The sequence below is a fragment of the Macrosteles quadrilineatus genome, unplaced genomic scaffold (genome assembly GCF_028750875.1).
Source record: "Macrosteles quadrilineatus isolate MER2022 unplaced genomic scaffold, UCM_ALF_1.0 Scaffold_7__1_contigs__length_78375512, whole genome shotgun sequence".
NCBI lineage: Eukaryota > Metazoa > Arthropoda > Insecta > Hemiptera > Cicadellidae > Macrosteles > Macrosteles quadrilineatus.
Genome location: NW_026542600.1, coordinates 16,685,357 through 16,706,352, shown reverse-complemented (window position 1 = coordinate 16,706,352; position 20,996 = coordinate 16,685,357). Strand labels below are relative to the sequence as shown.

Below are 20,996 nucleotides of genomic sequence, written 5' to 3'. Positions count from 1 at the left end.
GAAAAATTGTGTTCTCGGCAGAAAAAGCTTTTAAATAAATAAAAGCAACTTCTCGTACTACATTCGATAATCTCATCGGTACTACCTAAGGGAAATGTTCTTTAGAGAACTATGGGTTTTGTGGTAGACTTGCACAGTTTATAGGATGCGTTTAAGGTAATGTCCAAATTTGGAGTAAATTAAATACAAGAGTAAATGAGTTGAGAGAAATTGCAATACTCTAAGGGACTTCTAAGCTCAATATTGTCGCTCTAGACTGTGAGATGGTTTATACGTTTGCAGGAATGTAAGTAACAAGAGTGGCCTTAATAAACATCATTGGAGCCCTCAGATTTAAAAACACTAGTGAAAACTCAACCCGAAATCGTGGATTTAACCCAAGATTTTAAAAATCACCCTAGAGAAATAAATCATTGAGAAAAAGATATTGTTCAAACATATTCATAAGGTCCTGAAGAGTCATATGAACTCGAAAACCATCATAGTCTGCCACACTCTAGAGTATTGTTTGAGGGTTTTAAAAATAGCCCATCATCTCGTGGTGGACTCAGCCATCTTGTATCTTTATACTTAAGATTTTCTGGTTCCAGTACTGTTAATCAAAGACCTGATCAGAGACTTACTCATTCAACTAGTTTCTCATCATGATTCTCAACACACAGTTGAGCTCCTCCCACTCATCAAATCATGAGACTGGCCTAAATTCAGCGGAATAAAAAACCCAACTTTAAACAAGCAAAATGTGAGAGTTGTTTTAAACCAACAACAAATAAGAGTTGTGTCAAATCAATACTTGGTCCCTCCTTTGCCATACCCAGGAAACGCCACAGCAGCCGAATTGTCGGTTACAATAGAGTAGCTTTATATGAGGATCAAGTGAACAAGCCGATTATAAAACAGGTAGGGAAAATGTGCCATTACTGATTCATGTCGTCGACCTATCATCAGACTTCATTAAATATTCTCCAGCTAGAATTATAGAGATTGGATCTTATGATAAAGATGCGCAAGTATAGCAAGAATGCTTGCCCGATGATGGCGTGATAATAATGACCAATCTGATCAATGTAATAAAAGGAAAATTAGAGTTTTAGTTTTAAGTAAACCCAGAAATTACTAAAGAAAAACTCTAGTAGTAGAGACTTGTAGGGTTAATCAACTAAAATGTGGACAAGCAAGTGGCTGAAAAAATGATGGAAGAGCTGAAAAAACACGGGTATCATGTTGGAAGCTGATCAATCCCAACCTAACAATCATACATAATCCTTATGAAGGGAAAACTGTACACACTATAAGAGAAACGAGATTGTGTGAAAAATTGTGTTCTTGGCAGAAAAAGCTTTTAAATAAATAAAAGCAACTTCTCGTACTACGTTCGATAATCTCATCGGTACTACCTAAGGGAAATGTTCTTTAGAGAACTATGGGTTTTGTGGTAGACTTGCACAGTTTATAGGATGCGTTTAAGGTAATGTCCAAATTTGGAGTAAATTAAATACAAGAGTAAATGAGTTGAGAGAAATTGCAATACTCTAAGGGACTTCTAAGCTCAATATTGTCGCTCTAGACTGTGAGATGGTTTATACGTTTGCAGGAATGTAAGTAACAAGAGTGGCCTTGATAAACATCATTGGAGCCCTCAGATTTAAAAACACTAGTGAAAACTCAACCCGAAATCGTGGATTTAACCCAAGATTTTTAAAAATCACCCTAGAGAAATAAATCACTGAGAAAAAGATATTGTTCAAACATATTCATAAGGTCCTGAAGAGTCATATGAACTCCAAAACCATCATAGTCAGCCACACTCTAGAGTATTGTTTGAGGGTTTTAAAAATAGCCCATCATCTCGTGGTGGACTCAGCCATCTTGTATCCTTATACTTAAGATTTTCTGGTTCCAGTACTGTTAATCAAAGACCTGATCAGAGACTTACTCATTCAACCAGTTTCTCATCTTGATTCTCAACACACAGTTGAGCTCCTCCCACTCATCAAATCATGAGACAGGCCTAAATTCAGCGGAATAAAAACCCAACTTTAAACAAGCAAAATGTGAGAGTTGTTTTAAACCAACAACAAATAAGAGTTGTGTCAAATCAATACTTGGTCCCTCCTTTGCCATACCTAGGAAACGCCACAGCAGCCGAATTGTGGGTTACAATAGAGTAGCTTTATATGAGGATCAAGTGAACAAGCCGATTATAATACAGGTAGAGAAAATGTGCCATTACTGATTCATGTCGTCGACCTAACATCAGACATCATTAAATATTCTCCAGCTAGAATTATAGAGATTGGATCTTATGATAAAGATGCGCAAGTATAGCAAGAATGCTTGCCCGATGATGGCGTGATAATAATGACCAATCTGATCAATGTAATAAAAGGAAAATTAGAGTTTTAGTTTTAAGTAAACCCAGAAATTACTAAAGAAAACTCTAGTAGTAGAGACTTGTAGGGTTAATCAACTAAAATGTGGACAAGCAAGTGGCTGAAAAAATGATGGAAGAGCTGAAAAAACACGGGTATCATGTTGGAAGCTGATCAATCCCAACCTAACAATCATACATAATCCTTATGAAGGGAAAACTGTACACACTATAAGAGAAACGAGATGGTGTGAAAAATTGTGTTCTTGGCAGAAAAAGCTTTTAAATAAATAAAAGCAACTTCTCGTACTACGTTCGATAATCTCATCGGTACTACCTAAGGGAAATGTTCTTTAGAGAACTATGGGTTTTGTGGTAGACTTGCACAGTTTATAGGATGCGTTTAAGGTAATGTCCAAATTTGGAGTAAATTAAATACAAGAGTAAATGAGTTGAGAGAAATTGCAATACTCTAAGGGACTTCTAAGCTCAATATTGTCGCTCTAGACTGTGAGATGGTTTATACGTTTGCAGGAATGTAAGTAACAAGAGTGGCCTTGATAAACATCATTTTAGCCCTCAGATTTAAAAATACTAGTGAAAACTCAACCCGAAATCGTGGATTTAACCCAAGATTTTTAAAAATCACCCTAGAGAAATAAATCACTGAGAAAAAGATATTGTTCAAACATATTCATAAGGTCCTGAAGAGTCATATGAACTCGAAAACTTGGAGTAAATTAAATACAAGAGTAAAAGAGTTGAGAGAAATTGCAATACTCTAAGGGACTTCTAAGCTCAATATTGTCGCTCTAGACTGTGAGATGGTTTATACGTTTGCAGGAATAAATCACTGAGAAAAAGATATTGTTCAAACATATTCATAAGGTCCTGAAGAGTCATATAAACTCGAAAACTTGGAGTAAATTAAATACAAGAGTAAATGAGTTGAGAGAAATTGCAATACTCTAAGGGACTTCTAAGCTCAATATTGTCGCTCTAGACTGTGAGATGGTTTATACGTTTGCAGGAATGTAAGTAACAAGAGTGGCCTTGATAAACATCATTGGAGCCCTCAGATTTAAAAACACTAGTGAAAACTCAACCCGAAATCGTGGATTTAACCCAAGATTTTTAAAAATCACCCTAGAGAAATAAATCACTGAGAAAAAGATATTGTTCAAACATATTCATAAGGTCCTGAAGAGTCATATGAACTCGAAAACCATCATAGTCAGCCACACTCTAGAGTATTGTTTGAGGGTTTTAAAAATAGCCCATCATCTCGTGGTGGACTCAGCCATCTTGTATCCTTATACTTAAGATTTTCTGGTTCCAGTACTGTTAATCAAAGACCTGATCAGAGACTTACTCATTCAACCAGTTTCTCATCTTGATTCTCAACACACAGTTGAGCTCCTCCCACTCATCAAATCATGAGACAGGCCTAAATTCAGCGGAATAAAAACCCAACTTTAAACAAGCAAAATGTGAGAGTTGTTTTAAACCAACAACAAATAAGAGTTGTGTCAAATCAATACTTGGTCCCTCCTTTGCCATACCTAGGAAACGCCACAGCAGCCGAATTGTGGGTTACAATAGAGTAGCTTTATATGAGGATCAAGTGAACAAGCCGATTATAATACAGGTAGAGAAAATGTGCCATTACTGATTCATGTCGTCGACCTAACATCAGACATCATTAAATATTCTCCAGCTAGAATTATAGAGATTGGATCTTATGATAAAGATGCGCAAGTATAGCAAGAATGCTTGCCAGATGATGGCGTGATAATAATGACCAATCTGATCAATGTAATAAAAGGAAAATTAGAGTTTTAGTTTTAAGTAAACCCAGAAATTACTAAAGAAAACTCTAGTAGTAGAGACTTGTAGGGTTAATCAACTAAAATGTGGACAAGCAAGTGGCTGAAAAAATGATGGAAGAGCTGAAAAAACACGGGTATCATGTTGGAAGCTGTTTAATCCCAACCTAACAATCATACATAATCCTTATGAAGGGAAAACTGTACACACTATAAGAGAAACGAGATGGTGTGAAAAATTGTGTTCTCGACAGAAAAAGCTTTTAAATAAATAAAAGCAACTTCTCGTACTACGTTCGATAATCTCATCGGTACTACCTAAGGGAAATGTTCTTTAGAGAACTATGGGTTTTGTGGTAGACTTGCACAGTTTATAGGATGCGTTTAAGGTAATGTCCAAATTTGGAGTAAATTAAATACAAGAGTAAATGAGTTGAGAGAAATTGCAATACTCTAAGGGACTTCTAAGCTCAATATTGTCGCTCTAGACAGTGAGATGGTTTATACGTTTGCAGGAATGTAAGTAACAAGAGTGGCCTTAATAAACATCATTCGAGCCCTCAGATTTAAAAACACTAGTGAAAACTCAACCCGAAATCGTGGATTTAACCCAAGATTTTTAAAAATCACCCTAGAGAAATAAATCACTGAGAAAAAGATATTGTTCAAACATATTCATAAGGTCCTGAAGAGTCATATGAACTCGAAAACTTGGAGTAAATTAAATACAAGAGTAAATGAGTTGAGAGAAATTGCAATACTCTAAGGGACTTCTAAGCTCAATATTGTCGCTCTAGACTGTGAGATGGTTTATACGTTTGCAGGAATGTAAGTAACAAGAGTGGCCTTAATAAACATCATTGGAGCCCTCAGATTTAAAAACACTAGTGAAAACTCAACCCGAAATCGTGGATTTAACCCAAGATTTTTAAAAATCACCCTAGAGAAATAAATCACTGAGAAAAATATATTGTTCAAACATATTCATAAGGTCCTGAAGAGTCATATGAACTCGAAAACCATCATAGTCAGCCACACTCTAGAGTATTGTTTGAGGGTTTTAAAAATAGCCCATCATCTCGTGGTGGACTCAGCCATCTTGTATCCTTATACTTAAGATTTTCTGGTTCCAGTACTGTTAATCAAAGACCTGATCCGAGACTTACTCATTCAACCAGTTTCTCATCTTGATTCTCAACACACAGTTGAGCTCCTCCCACTCATCAAATCATGAGACAGGCCTAAATTCAGAGGAATAAAAACCCAACTTTAAACAAGCAAAATGTGAGAGTTGTTTTAAACCAACAACAAATAAGAGTTGTGTCAAATCAATACTTGGTCCCTCCTTTGCCATACCCAGGAAACGCCACAGCAGCCGAATTGTGGGTTACAATAGAGTAGCTTTATATGAGGATCAAGTGAACAAGCCGATTATAATACAGGTAGAGAAAATGTGCCATTACATTACTGATTCATGTCATCGACCTAACATCAGACATCATTAAATATTCTCCAGCTAGAATTATAGAGATTGGATCTTATGATAAAGATGCGCAAGTATAGCAAGAATGCTTGCCCGATGATGGCGTGATAATAATGACCAATCTGATCAATGTAATAAAAGGAAAATTAGAGTTTTAGTTTTAAGTAAACCCAGAAATTACTAAAGAAAACTCTAGTAGTAGAGACTTGTAGGGTTAATCAACTAAAATGTGGACAAGCAAGTGGCTGAAAAAATGATGGAAGAGCTGAAAAAACACGGGTATCATGTTGGAAGCTGTTTAATCCCAACCTAACAATCATACATAATCCTTATAAGGGAAAACTGTACACACTATAAGAGAAACGAGATGGTGTGAAAAATTGTGTTCTCGACAGAAAAAGCTTTTAAATAAATAAAAGCAACTTCTCGTACTACGTTCGATAATCTCATCGGTACTACCTAGGGGAAATGTTCTTTAGAGAACTATGGGTTTTGTGGTAGACTTGCACAGTTTATAGGATGCGTTTAAGGTAATGTCCAAATTTGGAGTAAATTAAATACAAGAGTAAATGAGTTGAGAGAAATTGCAATACTCTAAGGGACTTCTAAGCTCAATATTGTCGCTCTAGACTGTGAGATGGTTTATACGTTTGCAGGAATGTAAGTAACAAGAGTGGCCTTAATAAACATCATTGGAGCCCTCAGATTTAAAAACACTAGTGAAAACTCAACCCAGAAATCGTGGATTTAACCCAAGATTTTTAAAAATCACCCTAGAGAAATAAATCACTGAGAAAAAGATATTGTTCAAACATATTCATAAGGTCCTGAAGAGTCATATGAACTCGAAAACCATCATAGTCAGCCACACTCTAGAGTATAGTTTGAGGGTTTTAAAAATAGCCCATCATCTCGTGGTGGACTCAGCCATCTTGTATCCTTATACTTAAGATTTTCTGGTTCCAGTACTGTTAATCAAAGACCTGATCAGAGACTTACTCATTCAACCAGTTTCTCATCTTGATTCTCAACACACAGTTGAGCTCCTCCCACTCATCAAATCATGAGACAGGCCTAAATTCAGCGGAATAAAAACCCAACTTTAAACAAGCAAAATGTGAGAGTTGTTTTAAACCAACAACAAATAAGAGTTGTGTCAAATCAATACTTGGTCCCTCCTTTGCCATACCCAGGAAACGCCACAGCAGCCGAATTGTGGGTTACAATAGAGTAGCTTTATATGAGGATCAAGTGAACAAGCCGATTATAATACAGGTAGAGAAAATGTGCCATTACTGATTCATGTCATCGACCTAACATCAGACATCATTAAATATTCTCCAGCTAGAATTATAGAGATTGGATCTTATGATAAAGATGCGCAAGTATAGCAAGAATGCTTGCCCGATGATGGCGTGATAATAATGACCAATCTGATCAATGTAATAAAAGGAAAATTAGAGTTTTAGTTTTAAGTAAACCCAGAAATTACTAAAGAAAACTCTAGTAGTAGAGACTTGTAGGGTTAATCAACTAAAATGTGGACAAGCAAGTGGCTGAAAAAATGATGGAAGAGCTGAAAAAACACGGGTATCATGTTGGAAGCTGATCAATCCCAACGTAACAATCATACATAATCCTTATGAAGGGAAAACTGTACACACTATAAGAGAAACGAGATGGTGTGAAAAATTGTGTTCTCGGCAGAAAAAGCTTTTAAATAAATAAAAGCAATTTCTCGTACTACGTTCGATAATCTCATCGGTACTACCTAGGGGAAATGTTCTTTAGAGAACTATGGGTTTTGTGGTAGACTTGCACAATTTATAGGATGCGTTTAAGGTAATGTCCACATTTGGAGTAAATTAAATACAAGAGTAAATGAGTTGAGAGAAATTGCGTATTGCTAGAATTATAGAGATTGAATCTTATGATAAAGATGCGCAAGTATAGCAAGAATGCTTGCCCGATGATGGTGAGATAATAATGACCAATCTGATCAATGTAATAAAAGGAAAAATAGAGTTTTAGTTTTAAGTAAACTCAAAAAATACCGAGGAACTTTCTAGTAGTGGAGACTTGTAGGGTTATTAAACTTAAACGTAGTAGAGAAAATGGGCCATTACTGATTCATGTCATCGACCTAACATCAGACATCATTAAATATTCTTCAGCTAGAATTATAGAGATTGGATCTTATGGATTTTATGGTATGCTTTCACAGTTTATAGGATACGTTTAAGGTTATACCCACCTTTGGAGTAAATTAAATTTAAGAGAAAATGAGTTGAGAGGAATTGGAATACTCTAAGGGACTTCTAAGGGAATCATTGTCGCTCTAGACTGCGAGATGGTTTATACGTTTGCAGGAATGGAAGTAGCCAGCGTGGCCTTACTAAAACATCATTGGAGCCTTGATATTCAAATTACTAGTGAAACAAAAGGCAACCAACTACTGTAAATAAAATGTATCTTAATTTTAAAACTCTTTAAACTAGTTAACACACTTAACTGTGGTTTAGATTAATGAAACTGTGACTAGTAATTACCCAGCGTAAGCAGATGAGAGTGGGGGGGCCGAGTGTGGAGCTGGTGGAAGACAAACGGGAGTCATGTCTGTCTCTCCGTTACAGAAGGACTTTGAGCTGGAGGTTGAACTGGTGGAAGAGGAGAGCAGTTGATGTCTGGTGTGTGGGGCTGGACTAGCTGGGGCTGTCCGAGGCTGAGACAACCACTGGCGGGGATCCAGCAACTCCTGGTTCGATCCCATCACTACAACAAACATCCAAGTATTAAAACCTAGTGGAGCAACTGGTGTAGAATATATCTCGAGGTAAAGCATTACCTTATGGGGAAACTAACTTGAGGGATTGTTTAAATATTTATAGTTTTGCAATTTTTAAATTCTTTATAATATAATAAACAAATAAAATATGTGATTTAATAGGCTTTTTTAACCACTAGACTTGATATGGATTTTCAAAAATATGTATGCGAAGGCCAAAAATTGCCTTACTGCTACAGAGTTTACTATACGCCAGTTGGGGGGTTAAACAAACAAATTTTCAATGAAAAAAAGATTCATAGGGTTTTAGGACTATGCCTAAAACATAAACTTTAAGGCTCCCTTAAAAAAAAACACTTTAAAATCCGTTCAAATTAACTTTTCCCTGTCTGTTTATTTGTTTACATTTTAAATTATGTTCATAGAAATAAAAACGATTTTGAGCAGTTGTTGGTAAATAATAATGGAACAATAGAAATAAAAACCTCTAGGCACCTTATACACAGGTCAAGAAAAATAAAAAAATTGTCCCTTATATAGGTTTAAAGGTGAAAGTTGTACAACTATTTGCCGGATAAATTTAACAATTGGCAGTGAATGTTTTTAAAGTTAAAATTTCAAAAAGTTCTACTGGAAAAGATTTATTAGTCCATTCTAGACCTTTTACCAGAAACCTCCTTGGGTAGCCTATTTATAGACCATTGTACCTTCATGAATTTATTGTATTGAAATATTGTATAACCATGTAAGAAGATTAATACATTATACATTGAGGGGACACCAACTACTGCTGAAAGCATTTCATTTAACATATTTGTGTCAATATTTAATTTCATGTTCAATCAATCAATCAATCAATCAATCAAATCACTTTATTTGTCCTTGTACATGTCATTACAAGAAATGGCGTCAAATATAAAACTAAAAAAAACAATACAATTATAAATTAAAAAAAAAAAAAAAAACCACCACTACTGCTTCATAATTTTGTTGTATTCATAAAATTCCTCTATTGAGTAAATGGGTTTGTTGATCAAATATATTTTCAATTTACATTTTAGTTTGTTATTGTTTTTTTCTGATCTTAGTTCATTCGGAAGTGCTTTAAAGAATTTATTGCCAATGTATGTCGTCTTTTTTTTTTTTTTAAATTCCAATCTATGTTTTTCAAAATGTTTTTCGGTCGGTCTTTTTGTATGATATTGATGACCTATTGGTTGTACATAAGTTTTTGTTATAAAAAATAAGATACATTCAAAAATATACAGACCATACACAGTTAAAATTTTAAGATTTTTGAAGTGTTCTCTTGCGGAGTCATCATCTTCAAGTTTGAGCATACATCTAATTGCTTTTTTCTGTTTAGTTTTGAACTGACAGGAACATTCAATTTTAAATGTTGTAGATCAGTGCTATGGTAGATTCTCTCTTAACCAGCCAAAGATCAATTGCCGCTTAGATTAACTGCCTCAGCCCCCAAAAAATTGAAGCCAGTTTATCAAGCCAACATTTTAAAACTGTTTTGATCATGTCCAAAACCAAAGATTTAGTCATGAGGAACCTAGATATTATAATACTTCATTAAAGCTGAAGAATTAGACGAAGACAAGGAAATCACTGAAGATCTGGAGATTCAGCAAGCATTTACAAACAACAACGACTCTGAAGTGGCTGAGAGAATAATAATCACTTCCTCAGAGTGTTCTGGTGTTTCCCATGTCAAATGCAATTACTATAGAAGCCAGAGAAATGGAAACAATTTTCTCAGAATGCCCATAACAAACACGCCAACAATATATTTACTCATACATATTTTTAGGTTATCCAATATATTTTGTTCAGGTATAGTATTAGGTATCAGTGTTTGTTCCCACCACAACGGGGGCAACAACCAAGAAGGACGTGATGCAGGGCATAAAGCTGCAAAATGACCTTGACACAGACCACTGGGCGGTCGTTGGGGGAAACTCAAACCCTAGCGGACAATTCCTGGTCATAATAATTGACGAAAACTCCCTGCAGAAGCTGAAGTCTCTTGCGATGCGCCCATTCCTGGGCTGCGAGAGGGTAACCTTCAGGTTGCATGGGAGCAAGGATCCCCACAAGTAGAGGATGGTTGCGGTGCTCCAGATAAATCTCCAGCACAGCAAGGCAGCTACGGCTACGCTTTGCCAGAAAATTCTTGCCGACCGCATAGGCGTGGCTCTGATCCAGGAGCCATGGACTGCAGGAGGCAGAATCATGGGGATGGGCACCGCAAAAGGTGAGTTGATATATGATACTGACAGTGACAAACCTAGAGCTTGCATTTTTGTCAGTAGAAATATTAAGATACTGAAAGTCACTAATCTCTGTTCTAGGGATTGTGCCGTGACCGAGGTATACGGGCAGATGGGTGACGGTAACGTCAGAATCCTGCTTGCCTCAGTATACCTGCCATATGACTCACAGGAACCACCACCGACCAGAGAAATGAGGATGGTTGTTGAATATGGAGCCAGGGAAAAAAAACACCTGCTGTTGGGCTGCGACGCCAATGCCCATCATGTGGCCTGGGGCAGCAGCAACATCAATGAGAGAGGTGAGAGCTTGTTAAGTTTTATAGCTGAATCTAACTTAGTTATACTTAATAAGGGATCCAAACCAACCTTTATCCTTTATCCACTGTGAATCCTCACAGTGGTGTCTCTCTACATACTTGAATCTATAAAGTATGTGAATGAAATAAACCCCCCAAGAAACCGAGACCTGCACCACTACAACACCCGTCATGGCTCCAAATTTGCACTACCAGTTCACCGAACAACTCTTTGGGAGAAAAAACCTTCCTACACCGGCTGCAAGCTGAGGAACCATCTACCTGACTACCTGAGAGACCTGACTGGCAACAAGCTACACCAGGAGTTGAAGAAGTGGCTAATCTCAAGACCCTTCTACTCAATAAAGGAATTTTATGAAAATTAACATGTAAAATTCACTATTGTATTGACACTATTGTAATTCTTGACGAATTAACAATAAAGAATATTGTATTGTATTGTATTGTATTGTATTGTATTATTTAGAAAGAGGAGAGGGGTGGTACTAAGGGAAGAGGTTTTGGACATAACCTTGGCCAGTAATTATGCGGCGACAAAGGTTGTAAAATGGGGGGTATCTGATGATCACTCAGCGTCAGATCACAGCTACATTGAATTCACTATAGGTTCGATCTGTACAAAAGAGACCTATAGGAACGAGGCATTTTTGTCAGTAGAAATATTAAGATACTGAAAGTCACTAATCTCTGTTCTAGGGATTGTGCCGTGACCGAGGTATACGGGCAGATGGGTGACGGTAACGTCAGAAATACATATTTTTAGGTTATCCAATATATTTTGATTTTTGCATCGTTTGATTTTTATATGCATGATTTGTCGTGACTTACACTTGTAATGGTAGGACATTTTGGGAATTGAAATCTAGATGTGGTTTCTACTGACTTAGTTCCGGTTTGCCTATGGAGGACTCAGAAGCAAAGGAAACCTCTAAATCCTCTGCAAGATACACAGTGTAATGTGACGCATGAACGAAGATCCTTCTGAGGATCCTGAGGACTACAACTATGCAGCAATACAAAATATATAAAATAAATGATTTTTTACTTATTTTTTATTTACCAGTAAATGTGTCTTCATTTAAAGGACTCTAAGACAAACTAGATTGATACCTGAGTTGTTAGACAACTAGACATGGTACGGCTGCAAGATGGACTATGGTATCAGAACCATTCAAAGATCTACGGTCTCGGATGATATCTAGTACCAAGCTGTCATCAATGTTGTGTTGCCCAATAATGAATAATGTTGATTGGTATACTCAATCAACTTCAGCAACTGGAATCACTGCTGATCAAAGACTGAAGGAGATGAAGATAGAGTGGACAGAAGTGCTTGTGCAGGCAATACAAGTGAGACAATATGAGAGATAGCCCCAACAATGATACTGACCTATGGAAGATCCAATATTTACTTATTTTGATTTACCAGGTGAGTGTGTTTTATTTAGTTTGAAGGACAAGCTAGAAACTTAAGTTTTTAGACAATTAGACCACTGCAATTAGGTACTGCTGCAAGTTGCATCAACTATATGTTTAACTAGGATGTACAGAAACAGAACAAGAAGTTGGTTAAGGAGGCAACAGTAGGGATTGACAGAGGAGTGAAGGAGGCAACAGTAGGGATTGACAGAGGAGTGAAGGAGGCAACAGTAGGGATTGACAGAGGAGTGAAGGAGGCAACAGTAGGGATTGACAGAGGAGTGAAGGAGGCAACAGTAGGGATTGACAGAGGAGTGAAGGAGGCAACAGTAGGGATTGACAGAGGAGTGAAGGAGGCAACAGTAGGGATTGACAGAGGAGTGAAGGAGGCAACAGTAGGGATTGACAGAGGAGTGAAGGAGGCAACAGTAGGGATTGACAGAGGAGTGAAGGAGGCAACAGTAGGGATTGACAGAGGAGTGAAGGAGGCAACAGTAGGGATTGACAGAGGAGTGTTGAGACTGGAATGTGCAAGCTATTTGGGCAGTGTGACATCAAAATGGCAAATGGTAGAGAGAAGTGATCATAGAAACATCACACACCATTTATAAGGTATCTATGAAGGATACACTGACTGACTCAATTCCTGTTCGTCTTAAGAAGAAGACTCAGAAGCAAGTAGAACCTCTAGACCCTCTGAAAAATTAATAGTGTGATGTTAACAAATCTATCGTCAATCTAGGCTTTGCCCTCTGAGACCAAGCGACTAATGAATAAAATCTCAACACTGAAGATAACAATAACGATGACAATTGTAGAAAAGGTGGCTAAAAACTCATCCCAGGTGGCAGCAGAAGCACCATGTCTCAGAACTAGAATATGCTGACCTCTAACCAAAGAACATGATTTGTACTAGATTGAACCATGGGCGTTTTAAGAAAAATTCTCAGTAAGCAATACGATATCTACTTCATTAATGCTGAAAAATTAGGAGAAGACTAAGGGAGATCATTGTACAGTAGACTCCCTCTTATCCGGACTCCTCGGGACCGAGGCCAGTTCGGATAACGGTTTTTCCGGTTAAACGAACGTCCCCAAAAACTTGTTAAAACGGACCATTTACTGTGATATTCGACATAAATTTAGGAGAGCATTGTATTTAGACACGTGATCACTGGTCTCAAATCTTTCCCTCGAGATCAGTAGTTTTAGTACCGCCCACTTCCTGCCGATCTAGTCCGGTTTAAGAGATGTCATTTCCGCCGAGTGTAGTCTGGTTAAACTGATGTCCGGTTAGAAGGTGTCCGGATAAAAGGGAGTCTATTGTAGATCTAGGGAATTAGCAAGCAAATAACAACAGCAGCTCTGAAGCCGCTGGAAAAATAATGAACATCTGTTTGCCACTGAATATTACTGAATAATAACTGATCAAACTCTATCAAACATAGAGATCAAGAATGCAAGGACCCTGAGGTAATGATATGCATAACAAAATTCAATCAAATGAAAATCGGTATCCAAGAGGAGGTTGACAGCTTGCCTGATATGTAGTACAAAGCTATCATCAATGTTGTGTTGCCCAGTATTGAGTTATTGAATATTATGGTGTACTTAATCAACTTCAGTAGCTTGGAATCACTGCCAATCACAGACTGAAGGAGATGAAGATAGAGTGGACAGAAGTGCTTGTGCTTGCTTTACAAGTGTACAAGATGAGGGTACAACCTCGCAGTACAAGATGAGGGATAGCCCCAACAATAATACTGACCTATGGAAGGTTACACAGCTGTTCCAAGGATCCACCACTACACAAGGACCACTGCTGGATTAAGGTTCGTAATTGCAGGCCAAATCAACCCAATCAGCCCCGTAGGCAAGATCGTCAAAATCTCCATGATCAAAACGACATTATCACCGCCATCCGTGATCACGATGAAATAGTTAACATCTCCAGAGAATACAAGAACATCATCATTGTCATCCGTGATTGTCGTCAATAATTAATAAAAATAAAAAATTATATTTTTGTTTTAAAAACAATGTTTTTGGTACAAATCACTGCTAACCATTCTGCTTGCCGTCCTAGGCCGTGGCCTAGTCGTAAATACGGCACTGACTAGGATGATACAGACAAGATTTTCAAGCTTTCAAGTAGAACATTACTATGTAATAGCAAATTTTGCTAGCATAAAATATATTACAATGTCAGATTTTCTAGCAATGTGAAAGCGGTTAACGTTAGAAAACACGTCAGAAAACATAGAATACGAATCAGCTGGACTTTTAACTTTCCAAAACAGTGATTTGTATCCTTATTGTTCTTCAGCAAAGTAAAATCCGAAAACTGTTCTTTTCCCACACTGAAATTTTTATCTGCACATCACTGAATAATGGATGGATTTATCATTTTATACCTACTTGTGATTACTATTTGAGCGATGCATAGTACGATATGAGTGGCTTGTATACCCTAAACTTGTAGTTTTTATTGGGGAGGGATGGATGGATTATTGGTTGGATGGATGGATATGGGTGGTTGTCTTTAATTAAACTCTTAATACTGACAGTAATTAATTTATATATTTCATCCTTAATATTGCAAAGTATGTTAAATGAACATTCAAGAATTTCTAAATAAATAAAGAAAAAATAACTACAACACAAGAGGGAAGATGAGACTGTGTGTACAAATGAATATTAGCCAAAACTGGATCATCTCACAAAATCAACAGCATCAAATCTCTTAATGAACTACTGTTTTCATGCCAGATAGCATCTCTTAATGTTTTTAAAAGGGGAATCCATCAAAGCTGGTTAAAACCCACTTTTTGTATGAGTTAGTTTTTAGATTTCCCTGTCATATTATATTTGTAGTTTGAACTACCTGATGTCTTTTCTCAAATACATATTGACATTAATTATGGCAAAGCCTATTTTAACGGCCAATAAAATTTTCAGTTTTTCTGAATATTGGAAATATGAGTGAACGGATGAATGGATGGACCTATGTGAATGAGTGGATGCATGAATAAATGTGTGGATGAAATGAATATCAATTTTGTGTAGGTACTAAAGTGTTCATGGCACTACAGCTTGATAAAACTTTTAATAAACATTCACAAAGTAAGACTAGTCAATGATTTCTTGTGCTAATTTTATGTATGGGGGCAAAAAATATAATCCAATACTAAACAAACAGTTATAACAGTTCAAAAAGACATGAGCCTTGAAAGTGCTCAACTAACGTTCTAGAAAATATTATTGACTCTGTCTACTACCTAATGTAAATACTATCTACAAAAAAAAAACGTGATGTCAAAATATTCAAGAGCTACAGTGGGCTGAACATGCTAATAAACATGGTAGTATCCTTTTGGTGATAACTTTTTAGGGGGCCATAGTGTTTGCACCATTTTATTAGTATTTTATTAGTGAGAGGTATATTTTACACTGTTTTAACAAACTTTCCGCACAAGGATTTAGTCCAGAAAACAGCTGTTTGCCGCCAGCTTAATCAAATGGGGTTTCATTACGTATTACTAATGTAATTCATAATTTGTGTATTATTCATAATTTAAGTTTGTTAAGTTATTTTAAACCTGTTAAATGTTAAACTAAGGGCAGCCTATATTTTGGAATTTTCATGTCAAATTTTATTAATTATAAGTATTGCATCTTATATCTTTTTACAATAATAATGACGATGTCAATTACAATAATGTATTGTTTAAAGACTGAATAAATGACTATTCAATGACTATTCAATATTCAATAATGTAATGAGTTTTTACCGGACACCAGCTAATAATTTTTGGCAATGAGCGGTTATAAACAAAACATAACCTCTCTTAGAGGTTATGAGTAGTGATTGTTAGTCCTTCAGCCGGTCAGAATATAGTAGGATTTGTATGGGTTTTTTATTGTTATTGTTGTTATTGTTTATTGTTGTGTTAGCTTAGATTAGTATGGCGTAAAATATTGTACGTCACTTGTCCAAAATGTGTTTACCGGACTCGTATGGTAATCCCGCACTCGACTTCATCTCGCACTTAGTATTCACTTAGTATTGCACACTTAGTAAATTCATCATTTATATCCGGCATATTTCCAGATAAATTAAAAATTTCTAAAGTAAAACCTCTTTATAAAAAAGGGGACCAATTAGATGTTTCAAACTATCGCCCAGTAGCCTTGTTACCTGTCATGTCTAAAATTTATGAAAAAGCTATGTATAATCAGCTCGTTAACTTTTTAGAAAGTAATGATCTACTCGATAAAGAGCAGCACGGTTTTAGATCAAACCATTCTGTAATATCAGCGGCTGCTACATATATTGAGTCAATAATTGATTCTGTAGATAGGGGAGATAAAGTAATTGGAATATTTATGGACCTAAGCAAAGCATTTGACAGTGTATCTCATCATAAATTGTTAAAAAAATTGGAAGGACTAGGGGTTGTAGGAATTTCACTAAAATGGTTTCAATCATATTTAACTAATAGGAAACAGTTCGTAGAAATTACACACTTAAACAATCATAACCAGATGGTTAAAACAAGATCGCAGTTGAGAACAATTAAACATGGTGTACCACAGGGTTCTATTTTGGGTCCTCTACTATTTCTTACATATATCAATGGATTACCCAATGTTATTTCGAATTCAACAATGAATACCATCTGTTTATATGCCGATGATTCTAATCTTCTTGTAAGCGGAAAATCTGTTCATGAGATAGAAAAATCTGCCATCGATAACTTGATGAACATCAATAACTTTTTTTCAGATCATCAGCTATTACTAAATCTTTCCAAAACTAATTTTACACGCTTTAATCTAAAAACTAATACCAATTCAGATTACCCAGCACTAAAATTAGCCGGTGAAGATATACAAATTGTTGAGAACACTAAATTTCTAGGATTATACATAGACAGTAAATTAAGCTGGAATGATCATATTGATCATGTGGCAAATCGAATGTCAACAGGCCTATTTGCACTTTATCGATTATCAAAATTTTGTAAACTTGAATCCCTAAAATTGGTTTATTTTGCTCATATTCACTCACATTTATCCTTTGGTATAAGTATTTATGGAGGAACATCACAAGCTAATTTAGACAGAATTTTGATTCTCCAGAAAAGAGCAATACGCATTATGTTAAATTTGGATTGGCAAGATTCTGTTAGGGAAAAATTTGAAGAACTAGGCATAATGACTGTATATAGCTATTATATCTATCAATGTATATTATATACTGTCAAAAATTCAAATAATGTCTCACTGGTAGGGGATTCTCATCAATATTGTACCAGAAACAGAAATAACTATGCAACACCTTCACATAGATTAAGATTTTTTGAAAAAAAAAAACCAATGTATATGGGTATAAAATGTTACAATGCTCTTCCAACAAAACTAAAGGACTACACAAGGACTACAAAATTTAAAAATAATCTAAAAATGTACTTTTTAACCAATCCCCTGTATTCAAAGAACGAATTTTTCCTCTTACATAATATATTAGAATAAGAACTTTTTCAATAGTGATTATATCTTTTGTACTTTTTTAGGATTAAGCATTATGATTTTGATCCAATGTAATGACGCCATTCGTGCACATGTTTGCAAAGTATGAATAAAGTTGATTTCATTTCATTTCATTTCGCACGGGGACGACCACACTCGTCCGGTAAACACCTATTTTCAAGACATGGTTTTACAAATCAGATTAAATATCATAATGAACCACCTGGTATTTTTTTAGATCCGAATTTGAATGTTAGAAGGTGTAACTCCTTGTAAGATGGATAATAATATAAATTTTATGGTATTCAGAAAAAATATAAATTCAAAATGTATTTTGTAACGGTTGACATTAAAAAAAGTAATCCCTCTATTTACATGCTCATTTTGAATTATCAATATGACACATTTTTAACTAATGATATTCAGGTTTTTAAACAAATTGGCCAGCTGATGTTATCGGGAAAACTGAAGATGCTGAGTTATTAGTGTTCTACTAAGAATCATTTGTGAGATGGTTAAATAGGTTGTTAAATTGAAACCATGCAAACATCTCCATTCTATTAGTCATCAAGTCAAATAAACTCCATAGACAAAATATATTGTATTGTTATTGTTGTCGTAACATGCATTTTGTTATTATTTTTTAGTTAATAAAAGTTAAGACCCATTCCTTAAATTTGGTTTGTACCTCACTTTTATAGTCCATTTAGGATAAATTGATGACTTATTCCATCAACATTTAAACACCGCTGGATCACCAACTTCTGCCTAAAACATATTTTTTACTTATTCTTTGACTATGATAATTATTCCAATGGAAATTTTATTTTCAACTGAAACTCCACGATACCTCACATTAGAAACAAAATCTAAACATAATGTTGTATTGAAATCAAAGCAAATAATTTGGGAGAAAAATATGGATGAAGAATTAGTAAAGGCAAACCACTGTTCAGGCCTACATGTATTAGAATCCTAAACTGTATAGTCCATTCACAATATTTATACGGTTTAAGGGGAAGTTTCCCACCATTTTTTTTTCAGCTTAGTGTGTGATGCAGCTGATTTACATTTTGTCAAATCTCAGCAGATGATGTTTTAATGGTAGGATCAAGACGTGGAGGGGATTTATTTATTCCCCTAAAACCACCTAAATTTTGTGAACGGAGTATAAGACTCTAAACACAAGTTTCCCTTTCTTTTCCCAGTTACATTATGTAAAAAATTTAAGGTACCTTACTTAAAACATTATTACACATTCATCAATGATACATGTATCAATACATGAAACATGCACATGAAAACATGAATACTTCTCAAACAAATTTAAATCATAACGCAATAATAATGTGTGACACTAACATAAATCTTTTTCCTTCAAATAAAAAATTTCTCATTAGGCTAATCTAATAATTTCATAATTGAATGAACGTTTGTTTTACTCACAATAATCTTCATGTCTATTTTTTTGTATGATTTGGAACACATAGTCGGTGGATTCTTCATTAGAGTCATTCGAAAGTCCTCTTCCTTTTCGTCTAAGCTTGGGAAAGACTTTGCCTGCAAAGAATAATTCACTTATTTTGATGTTCTTTATTGTCACATAAAAAACATGTTTGCTGGTATTAGTGCTTTCCTTGGCCAATGTTGTGGTCATGAGTGGAACATGACATAACATTGAGGTTATTGCTAAGTTTTAGCTGAGTTCGGCCATACATTTTGAGAGCGTCAATGACTGTTTGTGCTCATGATACACACAAGCTTTTTCCTACCACCATAATAAACTTATCATAACACACAGATTAACTTTGTTTGTTCCAGGATATTCTGAAGAGAAATTATCCCAAAATATTTACTTGAGTGATCTACCAAAGGGCTATATATACAGACATTTCTTAGTATTATAATATCTAATTTTTAGTAAAAAAGATAAGAATTTAGGTTTCATATTATTATTATATCATATTAGCAAGTATTGAGATGGGGACACCACTTGAGTGTATATTTTAACTCGAATATGAGTGAAGAATGACACAGAATGAAGTGGAGTTGCATTGAGTAGCTTTGTTACGGACTAAGACCAGCTGTTTCATTAGCCAAGATCAAATATTAAAACTTAAAAGTCCAATGATCAGTGACATTTATCACCCATGAAGTATACTTTGTTTGGCCATACTATATTATATAACCACAGTATTTATACAGGGTGGGGCAATGAAAGCACCCCAATTTATAGGTAGTACAAACTCAATAATATTCACCCTATGGATATAAATAGCACATCAAAACACAGCTTATCTTTTGCCATTTTAATAAAGTCATTTTTCCATTTCTTGAGAAAAAATCCTGCAAGTGACGTCCTTGTCCTACTTGACATTCCTTTTTAAGCACTTGAAAACTCCATAAATGAATTTACTCCTCCAGCATTTCTTCAGGAATCACTTAAGTTTTTGGACAATTCTTAGCTTCAGTTCAAGCAAATCTGTGGGGTGACTTTGAAAAACCTCGAACTTCAAGAAGCTTATTAGAACAACCCCCCCCCCTCCCAAAAAAGGAGCCAACTTAAAGCTTTCAACGACAAAAGCTTCCTGGCAAATCTCTTTGGGCTTTGAGTACTGCGACTCGCACTCTTTCAACATTTGCTGGTGTACAAAGAGTTTTGCGGAACCTATTGATTATTTTTAAGGTTTAAGCGTCCATCCCAAATAATTTTACCCAGTTCACCATTGTTTCCCAATCTGTAACAGCGCCAAGTTGACCAAGGATGGAATGTGGTCAAAACAATCTCTGAATAGAATGAACTACATCGTTTGAACCCATAGTCGCTTCTAATTTTGATTTATGAAAACAAAATCAACTCTTCAACCAATTTATTTTTGAGGCCCTGATAAATATTTGTGACTTTGAATGGCTTTGATTTAAAATCAGTGACATAGCTGACACAAAAACAACCTGTTTGGTTAAGACAATTTCTATGACAA

At 35.5% G+C, this 20,996-nt stretch overlaps 1 protein-coding gene across 1 annotated transcript in view; it reads right to left on the bottom strand.

Moving 5' to 3' along the window:
* The window catches only part of LOC128998825 (small G protein signaling modulator 1-like), a 56,019-nt gene that overhangs the window by 9,350 nt on the left and 25,673 nt on the right, over positions 1–20,996 (bottom strand). The window contains exons 13-14 of the mRNA XM_054425181.1: positions 19,462–19,575; positions 8,230–8,452 (exon numbers count right to left, since the gene is read on the bottom strand). Coding sequence (XP_054281156.1) covers positions 8,230–8,452; positions 19,462–19,575 — 337 coding nt within the window. The remainder of the gene's footprint in view (positions 1–8,229; positions 8,453–19,461; positions 19,576–20,996) is intronic.